Source organism: Ascidiella aspersa, chromosome 1 (assembly GCF_963924565.1).
Source record: "Ascidiella aspersa chromosome 1, kaAscAspe10.2, whole genome shotgun sequence".
Classification (NCBI taxonomy): Eukaryota; Metazoa; Chordata; class Ascidiacea; order Phlebobranchia; family Ascidiidae; genus Ascidiella; species Ascidiella aspersa.
Window position 1 is genome coordinate 40,064,923 of NC_139447.1, and position 24,934 is coordinate 40,089,856.

At 34.6% G+C, this 24,934-nt stretch overlaps 1 protein-coding gene across 1 annotated transcript in view; it reads right to left on the reverse strand.

Annotated features, from left to right (window-relative positions):
• LOC146170487 (uncharacterized) overlaps window positions 1-24,404 on the reverse strand; it is a 79,985-nt gene extending 55,581 nt beyond the window's left edge. Inside the window, exons 1-9 of the mRNA XM_083388716.1 lie at window positions 24,369-24,404; window positions 23,444-23,480; window positions 23,194-23,373; window positions 22,914-23,093; window positions 22,634-22,813; window positions 22,360-22,533; window positions 20,180-20,260; window positions 19,745-19,813; window positions 19,128-19,178 (exon numbers count right to left, since the gene is read on the reverse strand). Coding sequence (XP_083244842.1) covers window positions 19,128-19,178; window positions 19,745-19,813; window positions 20,180-20,260; window positions 22,360-22,533; window positions 22,634-22,813; window positions 22,914-23,093; window positions 23,194-23,373; window positions 23,444-23,480; window positions 24,369-24,404 — 988 coding nt within the window. The remainder of the gene's footprint in view (window positions 1-19,127; window positions 19,179-19,744; window positions 19,814-20,179; window positions 20,261-22,359; window positions 22,534-22,633; window positions 22,814-22,913; window positions 23,094-23,193; window positions 23,374-23,443; window positions 23,481-24,368) is intronic.
• Window positions 24,405-24,934: the final 530 nt, after the last annotated feature.

Genomic DNA, 24,934 nt, shown 5'->3' on the forward strand with positions numbered 1-24,934 from the left:
CTTGCAATTACTTTGTATGTAAGCTTGCTGGATATTAGCTAACTTTGACCTCAAGTAACCGCATAGCGTATTTTGTTCAGGTCTCAATTATATTCTACTTTGAACATCGCTAGTTGGGCTTGTGCTTGCTGCGGGCTCCACACCACAACTATTTACAATATACCACATGTTTAACGCCTTTGCGCCAATTCCACAATAAAATGTGCGTGAATGAAAAGGATGGGAGCCGATGCACTTGTGACAGCTACCCACAAAGCCGCCGAGAGTGGCGACGGGACCCGGGGCTGCGGATTGTAGCAAAGCACAACTAAACCACAGAGTGACAGAGTGACTAGCGACTGTTAATGTCCTACAACAAAGAGCAGGCGTGCAACTAGCAAGTTTGTAGCGTAACATGGCTTGCCCTTTCTAATGCTCAAGGGTGTCGAGAGATATTTTGTATTTTTAGTTGCTAATTTTCGCATATTGCTAATCCTCTTCATACAAATGTATGTATAAGATTGGAGTGCAATAATCAACAATTAACTGTTATGACGTAACAATTGCTTAATGTAGCACGTGATGCGGTGCTTGAAACCAGTTGCAGTATATTAGTTATGACGTGATAATAGCCAGGGTCAAGGTAGTTGCCCCTTGTTTTCAAACGCAGGGGGCGTGACCCCTCGTTCCCCAGGAATAGACGCCAGTGTTTTAAGGTAAATATAAAATAGATGTTTACAAGGAAATGTCACAAACCGGTTGTTTTAGTTCCTTGATTGACTTGGCCAACGTTTGCATCGCAGCATTTGAAAGCTTACAACTATAAAGTCCCAGCTCCTTAATATTGTGGATGGCAGCAGATATTGCACGAGCACTCTCATCATCAACTTTGTTGTCGCCAAGATTGAGTGATTTGATCTGTGGGTGAGATGAAACTTTGGATTTAATAAACATTTTAAACAATCACCAGGCGTGCAACTAGCAAGTTTGTAGCGTAACATGGCTTGCTCTTTCTAATGCTCAAGGGCGTCGAGAGATATTTTGTATTTTTAATTGTTAATCCTCTTCATACAAATGTATGTATAAGATTGGAGTGCAATAATCAACAATTAACTGTTATGACGTAACAATTGCTTAATGTAGCACGTGATGCGGTGCTTGAAACCAGTTGCAGTATATTAGTTATGACGTGATAATAGCCAGGGTCAAGGTAGTTGCCCCTTGTTTTCAAACGCAGGGGGCGTGACCCCTCGTTCCCCAGGAATAGACGCCAGTGTTTTAAGGTAAATATAAAATAGATGTTTACAAGGAAATGTCACAAACCGGTTGTTTTAGTTCCTTGATTGACTTGGCCAACGTTTGTATCGCAGCATTTGAAAGCTTACAATAATAAAGTTCCAGCTCCTCAATATTGTGGATGGCAGCAGATATTGCACGAGCACTCTCATCATCAACATTGTTGTAGCTAAGATCGAGTGATTTGATCTGTGGGTGAGATGAAACTTTGGATTTAATAAACAATTTTATCACAGCGAAATTACGTTTAAGTTATTAAATGTATGGGTGTCCCTTAGTGTTCTGCTCAATAAAACACTGCTTGTATTGTGTTACGTCATTACTAGATTGCAACACAATGCGAGAAGTTAGTGGGCGCCTGATGTGAAGGGTTGGAGTGAGCAACATGATTCAGGCAACACATCGAAACTTGTTGTTCCCAGTCAAGCATTAACCACAAAGGTCAGGGTTACGGGGATGTTGGGCTTGCGCTTGCTGCGGGCTCCACACCACAACTATTTACAATATACAACATTTTTTACGCCTTTGCGCCAATTCCACAATAAAATGTGAGTGAATGAAAAGGATGGGAGCCGATGCACTTGTGACAGCTGCCCACAAAGCCGCCGATAGTGGCGACGGGGCCCGAAGCTGCGGATTGTAGCAAAGCACAACGAAACCACAGAGTGACAGAGTGACTAGCGACTGTTAATGTGCTACAACAAAGAGCAGGCGTGCAACTAGCAAGTTTGTAGCGTAACATGGCTTACCCTTTCTAATGCTCAAGGGCGTCGAGAGATATTTTGTATTTTTAGTTGTTAATTTTCGCATATTGTTAATCAACAAGTTTTACAATTGGAGTGCAATAATGAAATATTTCAGTTAAAAAATTTCCAAAGATTTTCTTTCAGTTGAAAGATTTAACTAAAAATATAATCAGGACGGCTTTTTAATCTTGTTGAAATCTGCGGGAGTCGCAAGTGATTTTATAATTCAGCAATAAAATAATCCCAAAATTGCGAAATGCTTGCACGATTTGCCACACTATAAACATAAGCCGTATATTGCGCACATAACAACCCGTAGGCCTATTCTATACGTTATTGGCGAGTTATATAACCCGTTGTATTCTATAGTAATGATGTATCCAGGGGGGTGAGGGGGAATTCGACAATTGACAGCGCTAAATCCAGCCTTCCTTATTTTCTCGCTTAAAAAGTTGAATTTGACGCTTTTAATGTTCCTCGCTGTTTGCTGTCTGTGCTAATACTCGATGTTTGTGTAACAACGGCATTTTTTAACTGAAGCAGATTCTTATAATGGTGACTGTCGTTCGCGTTTCAAAGTGTAACGCTTTCTAAAACTATATAGTGCATCACATTAAATTTAATCTTATCAATGTGTTTACTGTGGAAAACATGTTTGTTTTTTCATAGCCTCTATCCAACCTAGAGATAATAACAAATAAAACAAGATATTTACCACCTTTCGTAATCCAACGTATGTAATGACATTCGCTTGGCTTAATACAAAATACAGCCGAATACAACATACCTTGGCGAGTAGTGCGATATTTGTTTTTATTTAATCAAATATTTTTTTATACTTTTTTTGAATTGTATTTAAGTTTTACCGCAAATTTGTTACTATCTAACTGTAACGCTTTCTAAAGTCGCAATTTTTAAGTTATAACAGTTGACGCAAATTTATTCTCTATAAGCATATTCTAAGACCACGTGCTAAGTGTGCAGTGGACACAACATATTTTTCCTCAACCACAGCTTGTATTTTAGCTGACTTGGCACACAGCTCGGCGCAGATGTTGCGCTAATCGTGGCATAATAACACCCGGAAAACGATCTTCGTTTAGTATTGAAGGTGGCGAAAGACGTGCTTGTAATTTAGCGGAGTCTCGTATATGGAACTTATGAAAATGCGCTGCTGATAGTTCAAATCACACATACTTCACCGTCTTGGTTCAGTTTTTCGCCTGAATTTAACGATTGCACACTAAGCGGTTTCGACGCACGTGTTCGCTTTGGGCCTTAAAGGTTCGCTTTTGCTGGACGTAAATTGGCTGTTTTTGGTTAGGTTTTTTAATGAAGTTGAAAACTAATGGATCCGATCCGATACTGAAGTCTTTATCAGTGTACACGTACAGGAATTTATTAAAACACGTAAAGGCTTAAACAAGTGGATTCCTTATTCAAATAGAATCAATACAAAACAATGTTAATAAAACAGAAACAGAATCAGTAAGTTAAACATCATTGCCAAACACTTACAAGTAACTAACAAAATGAGCTCCTACCGCGACAAGGTAGTAGCACCAACTGCCGTAAGGACAACTACAATGTCAAGGCACCATGTGCTCGGTGACCTTTGACCGCAAGTCATAAAATGCTTACACAATTAAATAGGTCATAAAGTACTTACATGAAAATGCGCTTTAGCAAGCTCACTGTTAATCTTAACAGAAGTAATTAAAATTAGTATTTTATGACGTCTTAACGGCACTATTTTATGACGTCATAATTTATTAACGTCAGACTGAAAATAGGGGAATTCCCCAAGTTGCAAATTCGGGAACCAGCTTTTTTGGATACGCCCCTGGCTATAAATCCAAAAAAGCAAACTTTTAGACGCAAAACACAACGTCACACGTGCGTCGCCGACAATCCTGCCAGGCACCAGTTGCGAAACCGCTTAGTGTACAATCGTTAACTTTAGGAGAAATATATGTGATCGATTTTGGTAAATCCATTTACGGGACTACGCTAAATTAAAAGCACGTCTTTCGCCACCTGCAATACTAAACGAAGATCGCTTTTGCCCGGTGTTATTTCATTAGCGCAACATCTGCAAAAACGCAACTTCAATAGTTAGCCCTTTTTAAGTTAGTGTACACCTGACGAGAGAAGCGAGCGCGATTTTTTTTGGGGGGAAAACGGCATTTTTAAAAATTTCTTGCAAGTTTTTATTACATTGCCGAAAATGAAAATAAAAGAGATGTTAAAAAATATGTGTCCAATATTTTTGAATACGTTTTCCGTTTGTCCGCGACGCACTTGGCAGTCTTCCACGGCGCAACGATAGAGAAGCGCTAATCTAGTTCAATAGACAGCATCAAAACGTAAAAAAAAAATTCGCGCGAAGCGCTAAAATTTTTCGCACTTACGTAGTTAAAATAGTCAAAAAGTATTTAAAATGGACTCGTGTATAATTTGTTAAAGAGGCAGCGGGCCCGATGAACTACAGAGACCGCTTGATTTATATTATTAATTGTCGAACACACACTTGTTGATTAGCCAACCCGAACGAATAACGAAAGGCGAAAGAGAAAAATATCCTGCGTTCACGGTCGACCAAACAAAAGACGAAAAAGGCGTTTTGCCCTTGATTTTGGTTTCGCATTAGCAAGACGTGTGACCCAATTACACTGAAAAAAAAAACACGCAGCTTCGGACCGTGAGGTAAACCCTGACAAAAACGAACAAAAAACAATAATGTCACTGAAAAGACGTGTGACCCAATTACCCCCCTGGATACGCCACTGCCTATAGAGTATTTCTTTAGGCGTGTATAATAGCTACGATTACGACGTAATAATAGCTAGGGGTGAATATAATTGCCACTTGTTTTCAAACGCAAGGGGCGTGACGGGGGGGAATAGACGCCAGTGTTTTAAGGTAAATATAAAATATATGGTTACAAGGAAATGTCACAAACCGGTTGTTTTAGTTCCTTGATTGACTTGGCCAACGTTTGCATCGCAGCATTTGAAAGCTCACAACCCTTAAGTCCCAGCTTCTCAATATTGTGGATGGCAGCAGATATTGCACGAGCACTCTCATCATCAACTTTGATCCAGCTAAGAACGAGTGATTTGATCTGTGGGTGAGATGAAGCTTTGGATTTAATAAACATTTAAACAATCGCCAGCGCCAACTGGTGGCGAAAATTCCTTCTAACAAATAAAGCAAGTAATTGTTTAAAATGTCGCGCCCATTGTTGGACTCCCCGACACACCCATCGTGGTGTCGTAGGGTGGCGATAGAGAGGCAATTGTTACAGTATTTGATTATATTTTTTTAACTTAGCCTAGTTTTGTTTTAAAGTTTCTCTTCTACTGCAACTTGAATATGCCAGCGGCTTACCAGGATCCATGACACGAATATTCAAATTACTGTAGCGACCAAACGCAGTGGGAACACTTCCCGATGCATTTCACCACACATCTTAACCTTTGACCCTTAACCTTAGGGGATAATCTGGGGTTCACAGGATATTTTAAGAGGATGCTTAGAATTGTAGCAAAAAAATCCATTCAACTAAGACCAGTGAAGTATTATTATAATCTGAAATGTGAACCGATCTAATGTTTGCTTTACAAGTGAACTCGTGTCATGTTGGTTGACGAACGGCAGGGAAGTGACACAAGACACTTCAATAAATTAAATAGGACACAATATGGCGACCAACTAGTCTAAGAAGAAAACTTTAAAGCATGTTTGAGAAAGAACAAACAAATCAAGTTGTGTGACTGCTAACTTGTTTAAAATTTGAATAAAAGATTAGAGCTGTCCATAAATTATAGTAACATTATTGACTCACTGGTTTATGAAGTAGAGCAATGGCGTAAGCAAGTTCTTGTAAATCATCACTTTGTATTTTTGATGAACGCATATTTACTTCATCAAAATGTTGCAAGCAAAGAGACAGGATTGCCACAACATCAGATCTTGGTAGATATGATTCCCACTCACCAAATTCAATAATGTTGAAAGTCCTTGACTAAGAGCAATATTTAAAATATTACACTTACACTTGTACCTCTATAAATATGTTTGACAGAGTTTGTAACCTGGACGTAAATATATAGCCTCGCAATTCCAAATAATAAACGAGAATTTCTTGATGCCAGATAAAACAAAAGGCGATTTCAGGGGCAAGTATGTGTGTAGCGCGCTATAGTGAGTATTTATTTTGTCCATGTCAGACACAACATTAAACATTGCTTTTAAATTGGATTTAAATGTTAACTTGTAAACTGCTGGGTCATGAAAATAACTGCAATAATTTGGTTTAAAAGTTTTACGCTTTTACGCCAACAGATTTTGTGTTAATTTTGCTTCATAACTATTTAAGATTTACAAAACCAAAAAAATATTTTATTTTGATTATCACCCAGATAATAGAGATAAATTCGGGCACAACCAGCGGAAAACAGTCAAGGAACGACCAGCGTCCTCCTTCAGTGCTTTGTATCGTTCAACCAAGTTGAAATTAAGGACGGCCCTTAAAAAACTAAGGTGTTAAATTAATTGGCGAGAAATTTATGCCAAAAATGTTTGGTGATACTACTTGTGTTTTTGTGGACCTTAAGAAAAATTGTTAAAATAGGTTGATAAGTTCCGTTATGGGTTTGACAAAATGTTATTTATTTCGTGTTTGAATGAGGCTCCACACTCCAGGATTAACGCGAAATTTCAAACAACATTATCGTATTCTTTAGACCTCTACCAATGATGTTACGCTATCTGAAGGATTATTTCTGGTTACATATAAATTGCCACATTCATTTTTATAACCATCAGCTATCACACGAGGCTAGCAAATATACACGGACATGTTACGACGTAATATACGATAGTGATGAAGAGCACCCAGCATGATGGATTGGATTTCAAGTTAAAAGAATGAAAATATCAACGTCGGAAACACAGTTCGAATTTTTTCCAGCCAAAACACAGTAAATGGTAAAATCAGGGATGGATTTGATCCCAGTAATGAAAATATCAACGTCGGAATAAAACCTAAATACGATTATACCTCATGGTCGGAATAAGAGAGAGATCGGAATATTACCTGAACCCATCTGAATAAGACCTAATTGGTAACAACAGGCCTATACAACATTTTACTTAACCCAACCTTTAAGTACATCACCAACTCCCTTTCCTAATAATATCAATCCAAACCAAAACTAGGGTTGGAAGCGTTGGAATAAGTTCCAAATTCATCAGAATAAAGCCTAAACGTCGCAACCAATCGCCCCTTACCCTCTTCCTTCAGTTCCAGGCGTTATCTTGTCCATTTAGGCTTTATTCTGATGAATTTGGAACTTATTCCAACGCTTTAGGTTTTATTCAGATGACTGCGTATGATTATGTGGTTGGTTTTTATACTAGAGATCAAAAGATATAACTCTTTTGGGTGTGAGATATAATCATAATTTGAAATAATTGAAAAATCGAAATAACAAAGTTTTATTTTGCTTGTTAACGTGGCATGATGCTAAACAAAAAATAGGCAAATTTGTTTAATTTATTGGAAAAGCTATTTCCTATTTTCGTAGTAATTTTCGGCCAATATGTTTGATAATTATATCGGTTTATCTCTAATTAATACCATGGCAAGACTACCCCCATAGTTGCTTTTTAAAGTAGTGTGGAATTGTTGTATTTTGTTTAACCAGTAAATTCAGGTAGATTTTGCATTGTATTGCACTTATTGTTACCTGAGATTTGTTCACAATCAGTTTTTCCATCAGATCAGTTTCATGATTTCCAATCACGACATCACCATGATTGGATATTACGCCTTCGTGGATCACATATGAAGTCAAGACAAGCTGATCAATGTTGCACTTGGACAAAGCGTCTATTCCTGACTTGCCGATAATGTTTCCAGTGAGATCAAGTGTAGGAAGCTAAAATGTTTTAAATGCGATAGCAGGGATCCATTAAAAATATATAGTAATTCTCAAGTGTAGAGAAGAAAGTAAAACAATTTGAAATGCTGTCAATAAACAAATGAATATGCAAGACAGATTTTTTATTCGGCTTTTAGTGCAATATAAAAAATATGTCGAACCTTCGTTTTTGATAATCCCTTAGCAATGGACTTGGCACCCTTTGTAGTTATTTCACAGCCAGATAATATTAGACAGTCAATATTTGTCAAAACATCCGCAACAATTAAAGCACCTTCATCACCAATATCATTATTGGAAAGACCAAGTGTGGAAATCTGTAAATAACGGCAATGTCTGCAATGTTTCAACATTGTTTAACAATTTTTGGTAACAAAAATGGAAAAATAATGTAAAAGTAACAAAAAAGTGTTCAATAAAAACAATAGACATATATATATATATTTTAACATTGAACCTTAGTATGTAATAACTTTGTAGCAATGGACTTGGCACCCTTTGTAGTTATTCCACAGCCAGATAATTTAAGATTGTCAATATTGGTCAAAATATCAGCAACTATTAAAGCACCTTCATCACCAATATCATTATTGGAAAGATCAAGTGTTGAAATCTGTTATCAACATAATATAAAATGTAAACAAAATAGATAATCAAAAAATAAAATAAAAATTTTTGGTTAAAGATAATGAACAATTATTTGATAAAAACAGTACATATATATATATATATATATATATATATATATATATATATAGATATTAAACATAGAACCTTTGTGTGTAATAACTTTGTTGCAATGGAGTTGACACCCTTTGTAGTTATTCCACAGCCAGATAATTTAAGACTGTCAACATTTTGCAAAACATCAACAACTATTAAAGCACCTTCATCACCAATATTATTATTGGAAAGATCAAGTGTTGAAATCTGTTATCAACATAATATAAAATGTAAACAAAATAGATAATCAAAAAATAAAATAAAAATTTTTGGTTAAAGATAATGAACAATTATTTGATAAAAACAGTACATATATAGATATTAAACATAGAACCTTTGTGTGTAATAACTTTGTTGCAATGGAGTTGACACCCTTTGTAGTTATTCCACAGCCAGATAATTTAAGACTGTCAACATTTTGCAAAATATCAACAACAATTAGAGCACCTTCATCACCAATATTATTATTGGAAAGATCAAGTGTTGAAATCTGTTATTTAGATATTAGTATTAATAGGAATTTTTATTTTAATAGTAATTGAAGTTGTGCTGCTAACAGCATTACAAGATTTGCAAAACAAGGGTTGCAACCAAAATTAATGCCATTAACTGTGATTGTTAGACTTTTCACAGGACCAACGCTATACGACCGATTAACCGAAATTACTCTTCTACCGATATATCTGTATTATTAAATTATGGCAAATATTATGCTCTTAAAATGGAATATAGCATTTACTTAAAAACATAACAAATATATAATTGTTGAACAAGTAAACTCCAGTAGAGCAGGCCATAAAAACAACTAGCTGGCAGTGAGGTTCGAACTCACGACCTCCGGTCAAGCCGGGACCGTCGCTCTACCAACTGAGCTATGCAAGCTCAGAAGGGAACGAGTCGAGAAACAACCATACGCCAATGCTTGCTCAATCTGTTAGTACAAGCAGCTTAATAATGAAGGGGATCTAAAGTACCATTGTTTTTCTAGCCTGCTCTGCTTGCATCATTGATCGACAGATTTGGTAAAGAGTCTGCAATGGCTTTCGGTATATTAATAATATGTAAGCTGTAATCGTTGGTCAAAAAGCAGCTTGAGAGGGGCTAGATCTCAGTTGTTAACACACATATGTTGCATTGTTTAAATAATTTAAGTTATTACCTTTCTAGTATATAAAAATCAGAGAAATCGTTACAGATTCAGAAAAGTTACATTGTTGCTCTCCAGTTTAAGTGTAAAAGCATCGATGCAATATTTCATACATTTTAAAACATGCAAGTCTTCGTCAGTTTTGCAAAAAAATAACAAAATTGGAGAAAATTAAAGCAGCCAATAAACTTCTTTTATACAACGATGACTCACTGGTTTACGAAGTAGAGCAATGGCGTAAGCAAGTTCTTGCAAATCACCACTTTGTATTTTTGATGAACCCAGATTTACTTGATCAAAATGTAGCAAGCAAAGAGACAGGATTGCCACAACATCAGATGTTGGTAGATTTGGTTCCAACACAACAAATTCATTAAAGTTGAAAGTCCTTGACTAAGAGCAATATTAAATAATATAGATTTAACAAGTATTTGTAGAGTTACCTTAGATTTGTTCACAACCAGTTTTTCCATCAGATCAGTTTCATGATTCCCAATCACGACATCACCATGCTTGGATATTTTGCCTTCATGGATCACATATGAAGTCAAGACAAGCTGATCAATGTTGCACTTGGACAAAGCGTCTATTCCTGACTTGCCGATAATGTTTCCAGTAAGATCAAGTGTAGAAAGCTGAAACGTTACAAATGAGATAGCAGGGATTTATTAAAAATATATAATAATTATTTGGAAAAATTATTTTCAAGTGTAGTGAGGAGAAATAAACTAATTTGAAATGCTGTCAATAATATTTGAGTATGCAAGGCAAATCCTTATTCGTCTTTTAGTGCAATATATTACTCAAAAAAATATGTCGAACCTTGGTGTTTAACAATCCCTTTGCAATGGACTTGGCACCATTTGTAGTTATTCCACAGCCAGATAATTTAAGATTGTCAATATTTGTCAAATTTTCAACAACAATCGAAGCACCTTCATCACCAATATCATTATTGGAAAGATCAAGTGTTGAGAGCTGTAATTTAAATTCAGTATTAATTAATAGAAATTATCAGTGCAAAAGCAATTTAGGAAATATATAGCTAAAATTTACTGCAATATACATGAATAGTTTTAAAGTGACACTGGATACAATTCAACCTTGGTATTTTCCAGTCGAAGTGATTCCATGAAAAAAGAAAATGCTTTTCCTTGAAAGTGTTTTATCCCCAAGTTTATGGAATCACTTTTCAATTCAGGTTCTAATGGAAATAACAACTAAAATTAAAATTTATTAAATGTATATTAATATTTACAATCCTATAGTTTAATTCCAATGTGCTAAAATTTGAATTATAATTCCAAACTTAAAAAAGTCTAAATACAATAAATTAAAAAATGGTGGTGATATATAAATGATAACTAATATGGAAAAAACAGCAAGAATAACTCACAATAAATATTCTACAAGAAAATACAAAATATAGCAGGAAACCTGATAAGTGGTTTTAATTCCTCTAGTGGTTTTAATTTATGTTGTCATTATAACAATCATAGTAATGGTTTAAGTTAGTTTAAATATCGTTGAAACTCATAAAAAAACTTTGGAGATAGCCAAGTGCCTATCGCTGTTGCAAAACATTTATAATGCTTGTGTTAAATGTGATATCATTTAAAAAGTTGGTTTTCTGGCGACCAATTACTTGATGATTGTGATAAACTTTGCCTTATTGTTACTAAGTATTAATCAAATGCAATTTGGCAAGCGGCCAGCATATTTTGCCAGCACAATTAACTCACTTAAATGCATTAAGTTTCCAAATTAACACCCATCGTACATATTGGACTCTATCAAAGTATGCTAAAGGTCACTCAAGGTCAACCACAGCATAACTTTTAATCATAGCAACACAATAGTTGCAGTCGTAATGTTTACATCTGCGTATTACCGACCGATAAATATTCAACGTTTGTGACCAGGTTCAACTACAACACAACAATGTTTCACAAAACTTTTAAATGTATGGAAACATTTGTATAGAGTTATGCCACAAAATGTGTGGAATTGTAATACATTACTACGCAAAATATAATCATGATTTTATTATGTGGTAAATTATTGTTATATTTTGTGTAATTATGGATCACAATTCCCACAATATGGTTGCAGACACCATTGCTATAAATTTTAGTGATTGGGTTTTTTACATTTTATCAATCTAAATATTAAGAAACGGTTTTGCCATTCATTGCTGTTTTGTGACAAAGGATGTATTATGAATAATCTCCCAGCAAAGTAGGAAATAAATAAATAAAATTATTCCAGGATTTGATATTTTCATTGATTATATCTGAAAACCTTTTATTCTAGAATACTCAGTTATTCTTTTGTACTTTTTTTGCTGATTAACACAAAATTGATTAAAATACACAACAACTTTAAAGTCCTGCTGTAAGTGTGTATCTGAAACAAACCTAATGGTGCTCGTAGCTTACAATAATTGTGGCTAATCTAACATTAATGACATGGGTTATAAGCATCTGTAGGTAAATAAATGCAAAACAATATAACAAAACTAAAATTTACTGTTACGAATTCCAGCTAACAGAAAAAAGTAAACTTTTTAAACTTAAAAGTTAACATTAGGGCAAAGTGCTGAGCTGTGAAAAACTATAGTTTGGATCAAACACAATGTGGAATAATTACCTTTGTTTCTGCTTATATCAAGTGATACAGCTTTGATTGAGAGCAGATAGACAAGACTGGGAACATCAGATGGTAAGATGCGTCCTTGAAACTTGATTTGACTCGGCAAGTACTCAGCAATCTTTTTATCGAGTTCTGGATCTCTGGGCTCGTTCAACCAGCCACTGATGGTGATAAGCTTTCTAGTGTCAGTTGAACTAATTTGCTGCACAAACTGAACTGCAAACTCAACTAATTTGCATCTTTTGGCCTCACATATCTGATGGTTGGGCTCGCAACTGAATGCAGTGAGAAATGAACTAACTGTTGAGTTCAGTGCATTGTTAAAATATCCGAACATGAATCTTGACACAACTTCCCATCGACTTTCAGGTAACTTAGGAAGAATGTTATTAAATTCATCCAGAGTGGAATAAAACACCAAGTGAAGAGCTGAGAAGTTTTCTTGCAATAACAAATGTGTAAAGCTTGTTCGTTTGAAACCTTCCAGTATTTTTAAGCTAACTTTATATCTGGAATCAACATAGTGCATGAGAAAGGCATCTGCATCACTTTGCTTCATGCCTACATCAAAAAAGTCCTTGGCTGTAAATACAAGATCTCCTTTTTCAAATCCATTCCATGCCAAAAGAGCAATTTTGCTTAAGTGAGCATGTTTTTCCCTGATGTGTTCACTTTGGCAAAAATACTCCAGAACTTTAAAAAAAATATAAGTGAGGGATTCTATTTCCAGCTCTTTATCTTCTGCAAAATGTATGTTTATGACATACATGATGATTATGCAGAGAGCAGGAACGTGACACAAAACAGCAATGTCTCTCTTTCTTTCCAAATAAGCCATTACTAATGTGACCTGTTCTGCCGTTTCACAGATTTGTTCACAAATATTTTTTTGTGAAGCAGCTGAAATACCTCTAAGATCAAAGACTGATGTTGTTTGGATCATTTTAGTCATATTGTGAAATTGACCAGGCCTACAAGTGCAAACTTTTATGGATTTTTTCCAAATTTTAGCTTTAAACAGCCTCTTTATATGAACATCAGCTGTTGCTATTTCATCTGATGGTAATGGTTCATCTGTGAAGAAAGCATCAGTATTTGCTTCATCCAAACCATCACATACAAATACAACATTTTCACCGTCCCCAATTTTTTCCATTAAAGACTTTTCTGTAGTTTGCTCATGTCGAAATTTGATGTCTGTTCCATTGAAACACATTTGTAGAAGTGTAGTTTTTGTTTTAAAGTTGATTTCCCGACAAAAAACAAAGAAAATGTACTCGCATTTTGGAAAAAGCTTTTGCTGTAGAACCATTTCCACTATCATGCGAGTAAGAGTGGTCTTGCCAATACCAGCTTGTCCGATAAACACAATGTTGTTGCCGTTTCGGTCGATGTAGTCCTGTCTGGCTTCTTCAGAGGCATGTTGTCTTGCATCTGACTCTGCTTGTTTAAAAGCCTGCTCTATCGCTTCACTGATGCCAAGGCTTTCTGTTTCAAGTGATAAAAGTTGCTGGAAATCTTCTCGTTTGTTGTAATGTCCTTCTTTGTTTAGTTGTTCGATAGATTTTGGTTCATTTTTAGTCAATGCAACAGGCACCAGCTGAATTGGCTGGTCACGATCAAGTTTTATCGGCATATTTCTTACTCCTGATATTAATTTCACACGTTTGCGCAATTCCCTTTTTTTTTTTGCTCGCCAAACTATAAATAAATATACATTTTACAATTATATAAGGGCATAACAACATATGATTGGAAAATTTATTGTAAAATAAACATAACTTACTTTTGTCTGGAATAAATTGCAAAGCTCTAGTCAATAAAGAAGGTCCTGGTTGGTCGGCCAAACTTTGTCGAACATTTGCATCTGGTTGTTCGTTATTTGTATCTGAAAACAAAGAAAATGTTATTCTTGGGTAGAATAGATTAACAGTACAGGCATTTTGTTGACAGATATTAGATAGAAAATCATGCAAGTCTCTGTAATGTGCCCAATGCATCATGTATCCTTTAACATTATTGCCAATCCAACTAAATAAAGCTGCGCGTCACTTAAAAACAACTTAACCATAAGAAAACAACAGGAAAAGCAGACGGTGCACCCCCAGGTTGTGGTTCTGCACCCCTCACCTCATGTGTTTGATAATGTTATAAAACATTCGGGGCACCTCATAGACAAAATATTTTGACTCTTAGATTATATTGCTCAATTATTCCCTTGTTTATGGCAAAGCGTATACGTTCGCTAAGTTTAAAAGGTACACAAATATTGAACAATTCAGGCAAAAAATTGCTTGTCACCAGAGGGCTGTTGCGTCATGTAGCCCCTATCATTATTGATAATCTAACCAAATAATGATGGGCAGCATGTAATTAAAATGGATTTGAGCTGCATTTTTGCACCAGTTCACTTAAAACAAACTTAACTATTAGAAGAAAAGCAGACTGTGCACTTTGAAGGTTCACATATATTGAACGATTTAAGCCAAAAATGCTTGTTGTTAGAGGGCTGTTGGCTTTTGCTTTTTGCATACACCTTGATGGTGACCACAACATTAAAATGACACATGTGGGTTATTATCAGTCAATCAGTTTGTAATGTTGTAATGACTTGACAATCACTTTAGGAAGTGTTTTCAAATGACTTTGTTTCTTTTTATTGGCTTTTATCAGGGGACAGTCTTATGTTTTTTAAGAAAACCTTTTGTCGTGACACCAATTACAACGAGTAACAAACTATTTTACGGAACAACACCTAATAACTTAATACTGGACACTGGAAAGAATTTGCATCAAAATCTACGAGAAGCTGACAAAAAGTTATGCACAGCGTTTAAAAAAGTGAGAGATTCAGAGCAAATTAAATCAGGATGTCCGAACAGAATGTAACTCAACAAAGTAGCAGGAGACAAATAAAAAACAACTTAAATGGTGACATTACAGAATATGGATTAAAGTATGTTGTCGTTGTATTTTTTACAAGCCTGATTGTGGCCCTTCAGGCCACAGTATTGTTACTTAGGAATACGTTTTTTCGTGACACCATTTACAACGAGTAACAAACGGTTTTACGGAACAACACTTAATAACTCAATATTGGACACTAAGAATTTACATCAAAATCTACGAGAAGCTAACAAAAAGTTATGCACAGCAGTTAAATAAAATGAGAGATTCAGATCACATTAAATCAGGATGTCCGAACAGAATGTAATTCAACAAAGTAGTATGAGACAAATAAACAACTTAATCGGTAACATTACAGAATTATCGACAAACAGAGAACAAATTGTGCTCATTAAAAATGACCTTTCGGTGGTTAAAAGTTGACACTCAAAAAAAAAACGAATGTATTAGAGTATTTGAAGGTCCGCAAAAACAAGTACAAATATTAGTTATATTTCAGTGGACTGAATCTCAACATACGAAGAACAGCAGTAATTTTAGGATTCTTTCTGTAAAGGTGGTATGTATTGTCGGATTCATAGAAAAAATGATGTTTAAAATTTTTTTTAAATATTGAAACTGAAGATACAGCCCGCAATTTCGCCGGGAGACTATTCCAGAGTCGAATTGACTTGCAAACAAACATGTTATGCATTATTTGGGTTTTCAAGCGGATAACAGGCATTGTTAATGGGTAGCGAAACTCGTAGCTAACAATATCTTTTATAAATTTAGGTATGTATGATTGTAAGTACGATGGTCCAATGTGAAGAATTAACTTAAAGAATAGTGACAAAGTGTGAACATTTCGTCTTAAATAAAGAGTTAGACCAAGGTCAAGTAGGAATGTACTGTGTGATGTGGTTCTCATACACCCTAGAATTAGCTTAGCTGAATCGTATTGAACACTTTCTAGTAGGTCTCTCTCGGACTTACCACAATTGTCATAAATTATGTCGGCGTATTCCAGTATTGGGAGAATATGAGCTATGTAGAAAACAAGAGTATGTGGCGCGAAACAGTTGTGGAAATTGTACGCAGAATGTTTAGGCGGGTATGTGCTTTATGACAAGCATATAAGATATGTTTATGCCAGGATAACGAAGGAGTAAACATAATACCTAGGTATTTGTGACTGTCATCTTCAGGTAATATGGAACATTTGAAAGTTATTTTCGGATGGCGAGTTTGATTTTGAGATATTGTGAGCACAGATGTTTTAATTGGATTAAAATTTACCGCCCAGGTGGATGCCCATTTTTCAAGAACTTTGAGATCGGTTGTTAAAGTTTTGTGAAGTATAAACGGACATTTGGAAGAATAGTATAAAGCTGTGTCATCTGCAAAAAGTGATACATTTGAAGTTAAATTAGCCGAAATATCATTTACATAAACGAGAAATAACAAAGGACCCAAAAGAGAATCTTGGGGCACTCCAGCATTAGTGGACAGCGTATCAGACAGATAATTCTTTAAGTGTGGACGCGCTGAAGGGGATTCAGAAGGTAAGATGCCATGAGATCCAAAAAGACCCGATAACGCCAAGCTGTTTTAATTTAAATAATAAAAAAACATGTTTGAATGCTTTTGAAATGTCGAGAAATACTATTCTGCAGTCCAAACCGTTATCATGTGGGGAGTATATCTCTTGTGTAATATGTAATAAATTAGTAACACTTGAGTGTTTTTTCCAAAATCTTGAATTGTTAGGGTTAGAAAGGTTATTTGTTTCTAAGAAGGTGGTTAAGTGCTTGTGAATCAGCTTTTCAAAAACTTTAGAAAGGGAAGGCAGCAAGGAAATTGGTCTGTAATTTTTTATGTCAGATTTGCTACCCGACTTGTATAATGGTATAACAGTTGCCTTTTTCCATTCTGAAGGAAAATCTTCCGTTGATAGAATAAAGTTAAAAAGGTAACATAATGGTGTACATAAGGACACAGCACAAAGCTTAAGAAGTCTGTTGGGAAGGCTAAATGGATCAGATGACTTGCTATGGTCTAGATGACGCAACACATTAAAAACGTCGAAAGGGGTAATATTGAGGCTTGGCAATGTTTTAGCTGTATGGCCAACAAAACTAGGAAGTGGAAGTGATAACACATTTTGGGGGAGCGTAGAAATAAAGGAGAAATGATTATTAAATAGATTTGCTTTCGCATAATCATCGGCTATATGTTCGCCATTATAAATCAAGTTTGATGAAAAACTATTGCTACTGTATTTATCACAGTTAATCAAACGTTGCGTTGCGGACCAAAAAGCTTTACTCGAGGTTGGTGCATTACATACTTGGTTAGCAAGATGTGATTTATAGTTGATTTTTGCTTCCTTAATTTTATGTTGAATGTTGTTACAGAATTAATTATATGGCGTTTTGTGTTCTAATTTACAAAACTTTCTCCATTTATGAAAGAAAGAGTCTTTTAGCAACTAAATGTTTAATTTCGTGATCCATCCAAGGTTTGCCTTGGGTGTTTGTTTTACGATCGTAATGGTATAAAGACTTTGCAAGTTTGGTTTGTCACATCTGTATCTATTATGTTGGCAAGAGCTATGTCTAACTTTGATTAACAGTAGAAAAAATTTATTAAACAATTATTAATAAAATTGGGTTATGTATATTTTGCACCAAAAACAACTTGCTTTCTATATAATTGCATTTTTGTTACTTTTATGTTAACTTGCTTATAATTGTCCGAGTTTGCCAGTTCTATTACTTTAACGTTTTATTTTTACATCAAAAAATAACTTCAAGAAAATGCCAAACACTTACTGTTGGGGGTCTTTCGTTGGTCTGATTCAGCAAATTCACTGAAAGTCTTTGCTGGGTGATGTATGTTGACTTTTTGATATCCTTTCACTAAAATATCCAAATGTAAGAAACATATGTGAATAAAACACATTAGTTGCAAAATAATGGAAGTTGCGACAAAGATTTACTAAACCCAAACTACAATCACATTGTTGCCCGTTTTCATTATGGCATTAAAACAATATAAAAGCAACATGTTGAAATAATATACAATGGTAAAAATAAATATCTGTACAAAACGTGGTTACTGTGAATAGACCTTGCTATATATGCTTCACCACAATCATACAATGTGTTCTTTATAGTTGGTGTTACAGTAATAACCTTAAAACCCATGTATTTTCACACATTTCATTATAGAGCAAGCCGATCAAACCAATATATTATTTGGAGCCCTTTGTTCTTTGTGGTTTGTTAAAACAATTTAATGATTTTTCATGTTACATTTTTTTAATAAAAATATTAACACTTTACCAATTGTACTTACCCGTTGTATTATTAGGGTTGTAATTGTAATTGTTGATAATATCCCCTTCAGCCTGCTGGGCATAGTCTGCAATTGAGTAATTTAATTTAAAAAATAATGGATCCTATTGAAAGTTTGATCAAATACTAATGGTAAGACTTAATTTCCTAAAGATGAAATTTTCATCATTTTCCAGACAAAAAAGTATCTTATTAAATAGACAGATAGACAAACAATTTATGTATAATATTTTTACAAAGACTGCACAACTACATTGTTTGATGTTATTATTATGGATAATACTTTAATTTGAAGAGATTATATTCATCATCAAATCTAAACAAAAGTTTTTGTCATTGATGACAATATCACAAATTACATTTAAGTAAGCTGACGAGGAATGACAAATACCTTTTGCTTGCATTGTGGTTTGCCTGGAGTCCACATTTTGATGTTGTGGATCTGCGAAATAATTTCTTATTACTACATCATTTTCAAGCAATTTGTTTATTTTAATTCTAAAACAAGCAGTTCTAACTTTTTACTTACAGACTGATCTCTAGTAAGGCTGTTTAAAAATGTCTGGAAAACAGAATTGGTTTTGAACTTTTGTTTTGTTCCTAATAACTCCATTCAATTTTCAACTTTACCAGGGAGAATTCAAGGCTTCCATGAAGAGGAAGAGGAAGTGAAACATGCATTGAGGCATTATGTGATACATATCTCCTTGCTAATTATAACTGAGGACATACAAATTGTCTTTTACAATATTGATAGCGAAGGTATTGTGGGTTCTTTTAGATTTGTTTGCAAGTTGTTTGCTTTAGCAAAATTATAATCATTTGAAAAAACATTTAGTAAAATTACAATCATTTAAAAAACTTAATTCAAAGTGATTTCATTTTCAACATCGAAACCCATGCCGTCCTGATATCGTGGGGATATTACTTAAGTGTCGGACAAATACCAACAATATCGGGTATCGAAACTTTCCGATATTGGCGCGTTTCCTGGCCCATGTTACTTACTGTTGAATGTTATATGCGCTGTAGGGTTGTTAAAGTTTTGGAAGTCTCCCATTGCCATCTGGCCGTGATCTGAAGTAATGCATCTTATGGTAAGTTATGATATCGGAAAACACATAAAGGTTTAACAGGGAGTACGTATGGGTTTTAATATCACATAATTTGCAAAGGCTATTTTATGATTTTTTATCATACCGCCCTAATCAAAATAATTGAAAATCACATTTTTTTTATAATAAAATGATGCTTAAAGTTCACATTGAAGTGTTCGAAAACGACATTTTAATATTAAGCAGCTAAGACCAGCCTATGTATCAAAGTGATTTACTTGTGCAACTTTAGAGATATCTACGCCGATTTTAGCACCATTTTATTCAATACATTACGAAAAGTGTTTTTTCTTTACTTTTTGCGCAACCCCATCCTGCGTCAGCTTACCTCGTTGCGTCGCCATTCTTTCACTTTGACCAAGGTTGACGTTTCCTGATGAAGCCACAGAGATGCCTGGCGCTTCCGGAACTATTGGAAGCAATAGATACAAGTAAAGACGATACTATTTCATTACAAAGGCGATATGCAATATTATTAGCAAAAAGTATTGCGAAATGATGCCAAATGACATCATTAAATTGCTCAAAATCAAATAAGTCTATTTTTAATTCAATTGGGTTTATTTTTCTCAAATGAAACAAATTTGTTTTACTTTTTTTGCAAAAGGTAATAAAGCATTTGTGAATTAAACAGGTTAATTGCAAAATAATGGAAGTTCTAACAAACATTTACAAACTTGTAAAGAAACCCAAGCTACAATCACATTGTTGCCCATTTTTATACAAAACTAAAACAATACAAAATCAACATGTTGAAATAATATATATACAACTGTAAAAATGAATAGAATTGGTACAAAATGTGGTTACTGTGAATAGACCTTGCTGTATATGTCTCACCACAATCATACACTGTGTTCTTACAGTTTGTGTTAAACGAATAATATTAAAATCAATGTATTTTCACACATTTCATTAAAGGGCAAGCCGATCAAAATCAAGATAACACTTGGTTTACAGCAAATTTGCTCCAGCCAAGGCGGCAACCTTTTTGACTAATTTGAGGATTCTGAGTTCAAATCTGGCATTCATTTTTGTCCATCACGTCAGTATTTTGAGTTATGAATTTTAATTTCGCATTTTTACCGATTTTGCGAATTTCCGCAAAAATTCAACTCCTCACATCAATACATGTTCAAATGAGCTTAAATTTTGTATACAATGGTTTTAGGTGTCTATCTACCAAAATCCATATGAGGCAGGTGGATAAAAAAAAAGTGATTTCGCGACCAACCCCTAATATATATGCTTCCAACTATTCTGGAAGACAGGCTGTATTAACCGCATTGAACAAATATACTGATTCTAAACAAGCCATTTTTTAGAATTTTACAGGTTTTGAACTTTTGTTTTGTTCCTAATAACTCCATACAATTTTTAACTTTACCAGTAAGGCTGTTTAAATCTGTCTGGCTTTCTTTGTTCTTATTAACCTCATTCAATCTTCAATTTATTAGCGAGAATTCAAAACTTCCATGAGGAGGAAGTGAAACACGCATTGATGTATTATGTGTTACAGTTCTCCTTGATAATTATAACTGAGGATATACAATTTGTCTTTTACGGTTTTAGAAAAGCGTTTTACATTGACAGGGCAAAATTAGCAGTCCTGAATGAAATATGCTGTACACTGCTATCAAAGTTGTGTATTGTGTGTGAAAATGACCTCACTGTTAACAGATTTGTAAGTGGACTCTGCTGATAACTTGATTTCCATATATACAGTCCAGTGTTATAATAACTTAGTCAACAATCGCTTCTTAAATTACTGTTTTCAAATAACTTAACTTGACTTGACTTGACTTGGACATAATTCATTGAGTCAAATGACTTGGGTAGAAATTACATTTTTATAAATCTTTTTAACATCAGCTTTTTATCCTATATTTTTCAGGAAAACAATTTGCTTGTTATATGTGGTTTTTCAGTTATTTATCATATGGATCAAGTTTCCTGATTTTATTAGTATATTATTTTATCTTTATTTCAGTGATTTGACTTGGGGTTGACCTGCTCTTATAAAGACTTTGGGGGGGGGTGGGGGATTTGAGCAACTAATGACTTGACTTGGACTTAAGTCCTTCAAAATGACTTGTTTAAAACACTGGCACAGTACTATAAACCAAGTCTAATAAAATGTAAGTTTATTTGGTTTAAAACATTTATTTGTGTTTAGAAAAATACTTTATAAAACCCGCTACATTTCCTAATTGGACAAACCTTGCAAAACTTCCCCATTAATTCAACCCTCCTTGAAACAACTGACATGTCCAGTAGTTTTAAAATGAATCTTTCTAAAAAAAATTTGACAGACATATAGTCACCAAGTTGTCAGGTTCTGTCATGCTGGTAATAACTTTAGCAGCCATTTTAATCTATATTATAAATTCAAATAAATACAAACCTAAAACGTTTATAGTGCCTATTAAATTTTGATCACCATTGAAAACTGTTGTCTGTCCCTTATTTAAAAATGCAAAGTACATTTTAACACAATTTATAACTCACCGTTTCTGTTTTCCTTCTTTGCTCTGGCAGCCTTTGTTAGTTTCTTGGAACTTGTTCTTGGGCGATTGCTTGGTGGGGAACCCCCCTTTTTCTTGCTCCTTGCATCCGGATGTTGACTGGTGGAGGAATTATCATCGGAGCCACAAGAGGAAATATCTTCCATAGAGCTCGTTCCTAAACAGAAGTACAAAATTTTAAATCAACACTGATTTAACCCACCGAGGTAAAGTAAAAATGATTGCACTTGTTGGGAAACTATTTATTAACAAATTACCTTTTTTCTCTCTGTATTCCTTCTTTGCTCTGGCAGCCTTTGCTAGTTTCTTGGAACTTGTTCTTGGGCGATTGCTTGGTGGGGAACCCCCCTTTTTCTTGCTCCTTGCATCCGGATGTTGACTGGTGGAGGAATTATCATCGGAGCCACAAGAGGAAATATCTTCCTCAGAGCTCGTTCCTAAACAGAAGTACAAAATTTTAAATCAACACTGATTTAACCCACCGAGGTAAAGTAAAAATGATTGCACTTGTTGGGAAACTATTTATTAACAAATTACCTTTTTTCGCACTGTTTCCCTTCTTTGCTCTGGCAGCCTTTGCTAGTTTCTTGGAACTGGTTCTTGGCCGATTGCTTGGTGGGAAACCCCCCTTTTTCTTGCTCCTTGCATCCGGATGTTGACTGGTGGAGGGATTATCATCGGAGCCACAAGAGAAAATATCTTCCTCAGAGCTCGATCCTAAACAGAAGTACAAAATTTTAAATCAACACTGATTTAACCCACCGAGGTAAAGTAAAAATGATTGCACTTGTTGGGAAACTATTTATTAATAAATTACCTTTTTTTGCATTGTTTCCCTTCTTTGCTCTGGCAGCCTTTGCTAGTTTCTTGGAACTGGTTCTTGGCCGATTGCTTGGTGGGGAACCCCCCTTTTTCTTGCTCCTTGCATCCGGATGTTGACTGGTGGAGGGATTATCATCAGAGCCACAAGAGAAAATATCTTCATCAGAGCTCGACCCTAAACAGTAGTATAAAATTTTAAATCAACTTAAGCAACAAAGTACATTTGAATACTAAAAGAAGCTTACTTGAAGTCCCTGCTCGTGATTGTCCAGCAGATTCATGCTGAAACATAAATTGTAATTGTAAAAAGAGCTATGCACATCTTGTTATTTTAAGTGAAAAACAATCAATGTATATTTTGGAACACTATATACGGATCTGTTCATAAGTTTAATGGTAAAAATAACGGCCCAAATAGACATTAAAAGCGACATGCTTTATTTTTCCAAACGTTTCGGCAAATGCTCATGCCATCATCAGTGATATGAAGGCCACATCGGTTGCACCCGTTTATACACACGTTGGTCGCACCAAGGAATGTGGCCTTCATATCACTGATGATGGCATGAGAATTTGCCGAAACGTTTGAAAATAAAGCATGTCACTTTTAACGTCTATTTGGGCCGTTATTTTCATCATTAAATCAATATATGTATATCAATGTTTTTGTTGCAATATGTAATCAGTTAAAATTTTGTATTAAAATCGACAGTTAATCATCTAAATATAATAAAATGGAAAGTTTATGAGTCGGTCGTCAGCATGTTCGCGTTTTAGGGAGACAGGCAGAGCAACTGTGGCTCATTTTGCTCCCTCTTAAGCAAGTCGCCAGGCAAGTGGGCAAAATAGAAACAAAGTTATTTTACTAAGGCAATGTACTTCATGTAGGTTATTGCCTTATAAATGTGTGGAGGTTTTGCCCGTTCTTTAACATGCAACGAATGTTGTGTAATGTTTTGAAATAGTATAACAATTGTGACCGGTTTGTGATGACGCTCATTTAAGATTATATTATAAAACTTTAATCATATACCCACAAGAAAAACTACCATTTTGCCACAAGAAATAAGTAAGTATTAACAAATAACTTGATAAAGGTTTGACCGGTGTCTATAAGAAATATTTCACTTCTTCCAAAACACTTAAAATTAGAAAGAGAATCAGACTTACCTCATGATGTTTGTTTCTTGTTTCTTTGTCAGACATTTCACAGTTTAAACAAACTTGTAAATTTCCACATGTTTACAAACCTAATTCAGTAATTTGAAAACAACCATTTTCATATAAATTGTGATAATCTATTTAAAATATTCACATAATATCTACATTGCAAATACATAAAACATCCACAAACAGTTTGTTATGGGTCAAATTAAGGTTAAGCAGTCAACAATTCCCCACTACATAAATGTTAAGAAATTCTATAGGACAAATAAATTCATCAGTTCATAAAATTAATTTGGGTTTATTTGGTTTACTATACTGAAGTTGGCTGAAAATAAATTGGATAAAAAGAGTAAAAGTATATAAATTAAAAACTAAAATTTCCTATTATTGTATCTTAAAGTTGTTTATAGAATAAAGTATTTTTATGTAAAACAAAATTTAGTTCAAACTTCAATTCAAAAACAACTAAATGAGCCAGCAGCTGCTGCAGAAAAAGACTGAAGCAATATTTGTTGAACGTAAATAAGGAGAAAAGCTTGCAGAGAAAGGGACGTTGGTCTAGAGACCTA